This window comes from Dipodomys ordii, unplaced genomic scaffold (assembly GCF_000151885.1).
Source record: "Dipodomys ordii isolate 6190 unplaced genomic scaffold, Dord_2.0 Scaffold4, whole genome shotgun sequence".
Taxonomy (NCBI): domain Eukaryota; kingdom Metazoa; phylum Chordata; class Mammalia; order Rodentia; family Heteromyidae; genus Dipodomys; species Dipodomys ordii.
This window is the reverse complement of record NW_012267220.1, coordinates 15353389-15358272: the sequence shown is the minus strand read 5'-3', so window position 1 is coordinate 15358272 and position 4884 is coordinate 15353389. Positions and strand designations below refer to the sequence as shown.

General features: G+C 40.0%; 1 protein-coding gene across 1 annotated transcript in view; it reads left to right on the top strand.

Moving 5' to 3' along the window:
* The window catches only part of Casp3 (caspase 3, apoptosis-related cysteine peptidase), a 20132-nt gene extending 15552 nt beyond the window's left edge, over positions 1–4580 (top strand). Inside the window, exon 7 of the mRNA XM_013026030.1 lies at positions 3579–4580. Coding sequence (XP_012881484.1) covers positions 3579–3808 — 230 coding nt within the window. The 3' untranslated portion in view covers positions 3809–4580. The remainder of the gene's footprint in view (positions 1–3578) is intronic.
* The last annotated feature ends 304 nt before the right edge of the window (positions 4581–4884 follow it).

Genomic DNA, 4884 nt, shown 5'->3' with positions numbered 1-4884 from the left:
TTTCTTTTTGCTTATGTGGTGCTGAGGAATCGAACCCAGGGCCTCGAGCATGCAAGGCAAGTGCTCTACCACTGAGCCACCTTCCCAGCCCCATGGACTATATAGGTTTTGATAACTTGTTAATTTATCATTTTCTTTCATTAACAGTATGATTCATCCAGCCTTCCAGCTCTGTTACTTAAAGCGAAAAGCTTTTTGGCCGCAGAAAACCATCTGAAAAATATCAACCAGCAGTTAGAGAAGCTCCTTGATGGGAAAGGGACAACCAGTGACTGAAAGGCGCCTGTGGAGCAAGATCTCATGGCAGTCTGTTTCATAAAGAACATATGGGCGGATCACTAGATTGTGGTAGGTTTTTTCAAACTAAGTAACACCAGTTCAAGTATCTAAGCATTTTAGAAGCTATAGTCATCTTTTCTCATTAGTGTCTTAAGTAATAAACTTTAATAATAAACTTTAATATTGTAAACATCTAATCTTCATTTTTTTCTTTTTTGGTACAGGTCCTGGGACTTGAACTCAGGGCCTGGGCACTGTTCCACCGTGTGTGTGTGTGTGTGTGTGGCTTGAACTCAGGGCCTGGGCACTGTTCCACCGTGTGTGCCTGGTAAGAAAGTTACCAAATGTGGTGTAGGGATGTGTGTGTGTGTGTGTGTGTGTCCCCAAAAGTAAATGTGATAGGGGTGTGTGTGTGTGTGCTTCCTGTATTCATATTCCACAGCACCTGGTAAGAATGTTACTAAAAGTAAATGTGATGTAAGGGTGTGTATGTGTGTGTGGTGTGTGTGTGTGTGTGTGTCCCCAAAAGTAAATGTGATAGGGGTGTGTGTGTGTGTGACATAACTATAGAGGTTAATAATAGTGTGACTATCAAAAAAAATAATAATAATAGTGTGACTATCACTGGATAGCCAGAGTCTATCAAGATTTCCATATCCCTAAAAATTAGCTAATCTGTCTATATTTTATAGTACCTTAACCACAGAGATCAGAAAACTAACCCAAGCCACTCATAGACTTAATACTACATAGTACACTATACTATAACTGAATCTTTTTTTTTTTTATAACTGAATCTTAAGTCAGAGGTCACCCCCTGTAATATTAGAGTAGAAGATCCCTTTGTGTTTGCAAGTTACTCATGGTTCACTGCAGTCTGAAAATATTAAATGGAATGTTCTGGAAATAAGCAATAGAAGTTTTAAGTTGGATGATACTCTGAATAGTGTAATTGCTCATTCCCTCCTGGGATTATGAGTCATCCCTTTGTCCAGAAATGAGATGAAAGGTCTTGCCTTCATAAGTAAAGAAACCTATGTAGTAAAATCCATCTTCTTGAGCCCCTAAAAGCCTCTGAAAAAGAATTTTCATCCAGGTTTTGTTGTCAGATATCAAACTGCAGAGGCTCTTGCCACTCTGCCTAAGGGAAGCTAAGATGGAAAAAACATTAACGTGTGTGTGTGTGTGTGTGTGTGTGTGTGTGTGTGTGACCACACAATGTGTATAGGATTCAGGCTGTGTGTGTGTGTGTGTGTGTGTGTGTGTGTGTGTGTGTGTGACCACACAATGTGTATAGGATTCAGGTCTCCTCTAGGCACCTTAGAACATGTCCTAGTGGACAAGGGAGATTGCTGGATTGTGAGCTCGGAGATAAGCATGATTAATCTAGGACAAGTAGAAGTGCACTGGTGGCTCAGGACTATAATCCTATCAATTCAGCCAGCCAGCTCCTGAGAGTAAATCTAATAAACTCCTCCCATTAACCAGCAAAAATCCAAAAGTGAAGCTGTGGCTCAAGCTGTAGAGTGCTAGCCTTGACCAGAAAAGGCCAAGCAAGCTGGACAGTGGTGGCTCACACCTGTAATCCTTGCTACTTAGGAGACTGAGATCTGAGGATCACAGTTCAAAAAGCCAACCCAGGCAGGAAAGTCTGTGACTCTCTCATTTCCAATTAACCATTAAAAAAACCAGAAGTGGAGCTGTGGCTCAGGTGGTGGAGTGCCAGCCTTGAGCAAAAAAGCTCAAGGACAGCAACAGCACCCAGGCTCTGAGTTCAAGCCCCAACACCTATACCCAAAAAAAAAGAAAAGAAGAGAAAAAAGAGAGAGAGAAAAGATATTACTTGGATATGCTGCTTACCTCCACCTTTTTGTGGTACTACATGTCATCATATAAATAAATATATTTGGGGTTGGGAAGGTGGCTCAGTGATAGAGCGCTTGCCTTGCATGCCTGAGGCCCTGGGCTCAATTCCCCAGCACTACATAAGCAAAAAGAAAAAAGCCGGAAGTGGTACTGTGGCTCAAGTGGTAGAGCGCTAGCCTTGAGCTGAAGAGCTGAGGGACAGCGCCCAGACCCAGAGTTCAGGCCTCACGACCGGACCCCCCAAAAAAAAATAAATATGTTTTTCTCCAAAAATTTCTTTATTGAGATTGGTACATAAATTTCACAGTACTCTGGCATAGTTATACTTAGCTAATGTCAGAAATACATTTTAACCTTCACAATGATAATCATCATTATCTTAATCTACAAAGCTTATGACCTCTATGAACTTTTGCAATAAAACTATTTCTTAGAAATTGGGTGATATGTACATTTCTCTCCTTTTGCTTAATATCACCTGTTCCCTCTTTCTTTCTCTTTCCCTCCCTCCCATCACCACTCTTGAGTTGCTTAGTTCACTTTCATCAATGTCCAGTGCATCTGCCGGGCCTCGCTTCTGTATTTTTTCACCTGCTTTCCACTGATTCTGTGCCTGCCTCCCGGCTTCCCTCAGATGTGCATGTGTATAAATATATTAATCATACAACTATTGATGACTAACTCAGTGTATGGGAAATATAAAGTAAAAGTATTTTTTTAATATTTTAGCATATGCTTGATATGATATCTTTTATCCTCTGGGCATCTTTCTATTCACTGTACTTCTGTTTTAAATGGAATGAGTCTAATAGTTAATGTGCAAATAAGTACAGTAAATGCATTGCCATCATCTTTCTGATTTTTTTTTTGGAGGGGGTGGATGGCGTGTCCAGTCGTGGGGCCTGAACTCTGGGCCTGGGCACTGTCCCTCAGCTCTTCAGCTCAAGGCTAGCTCTCTACCACTTGAGCCACAGCGCCACTTCTGGCTTTTTTCTTTTTACTTATGTGGTGCTGAGGAATCAAACCCTGGGCCTCATATATGTAAGGCAAGTGCTCTACCACTGAGCCACCTTCCCAGCCCCACCTGTCAGATTTTTTAATGCTTTGTGTTTATATTACTTGAATCAGATGTAATATAAAGAAATGAATTGTCATTCATTTCTCAGTCTGGAGTGTATGCACATACATATACACTTTATGTCTTAGCTAGGCCAGTGCTAAAACAATAAAATCTAATTGAAAACACCAAACCACCTATAATGATATTTTTATATGTCTCCACTTTTCATTATGTTATCTGCATGTGTACCTGTTCATCCCTATGGGAGGGGAGAGCAGAAATAAAACTCTGATCCAATGGTAGTTCATCTGTGATTTCTGTTTCCAGTGAAAAGGAGATATCTGTGGTATTTTGGTTCTATTTTGCCTTGTAGGTTACTATTCCTGGCGAAATTCAAAGGATGGATCCTGGTTCATCCAGTCCCTTTGTGCCATGCTGAAATGCTACGCGAGCAAGCTTGAACTGATGCACATTCTTACGCGGGTTAACTGGAAGGTAGCGAGAGAATATGAGTCCTTTTCCTTGGATTCCATGTTTCATGCAAAGAAACAGATTCCATGCATTGTATCCATGCTCACAAAAGACCTGTATTTCCATCACTGAAGAGATGCTGATTCTCTTTTTTTTTCTTTTTTAGTTTCTATGCCAAATGAGAAGACAGTAGATAATACTTTACTTTCCTCCCATTTAAATCTCATGTGATACTCTAGGTGATACTTGTACCAAACCACTTCCCAGAACCACAGTCACACTACCTCAAACTCAATCACAGGTAGTTGAAACTGAATGTGAATAGGAATAAATAAATACAGAGCATGGTACCATTATTATGAAAGGCAACGATTCAACTTCTGTCTTTGATAATTAGCAAGATTTGAGGGTCCTGTGCTATGAATTATCAAGGAATTATAAGGAAGTTAAGACTTCCATGAATTTCATGATCCTCTCTCCCTACATTACAACTGGGCAGTCCTAGCTTTTGTCATACTATAGATATGGAGATGTGGAGTCATGAGTCTCAGCACTCTGGGATCCAGGAACTTGGTCAAACTCTTGAACTTTCCTTTTCAAACTGATTTATGAAAATGAATTGAATGGACTGCATTTTTAGACTGTGTTACCATAACTCATGGTTTTGTAATGTTGTTCCTGAGCATGTTGTTGTGAAAAAAAATGTTTACTATTGAAAAAAGAAGCTAAATATTTATTTGAGAGAAAATACGAGTAAACCAAGTTGATTCTTTAAAGGCTAATGTGTAACAGTAAGAGAGAAACCTAACTATAAGGTGCTAAGGTGATCTACCAGCATGTTTATTCTCACTGTCTTTATACAAATCAGGTGAGATGTACAGACCAGCCAAGTTTTTTTAAAAAATCAAAAACAAAAAAACCTCAAACTTGATAAGAAATTCTTCATGAACATACTAATATTCCATTTGTACAATAAATAGTGGAGCATAAGGAAAACAATGATAAATGGACCTACTGAGCGCTGTAATTTGAGGAGTCTGACCAAAACATGGCTCAGCCTATTGAATGGACACAGAGCTCCAGCCAGGCTCTGGAGAAGGACCACCAGATGCCTTCTTCAGACACACATACAGTAGGGCCTGGAGGACGTCCCAAGGTATAAATCACCCTGTAATAAAGTAACCAAATTTCTGAAGGGGAGCTCGTCC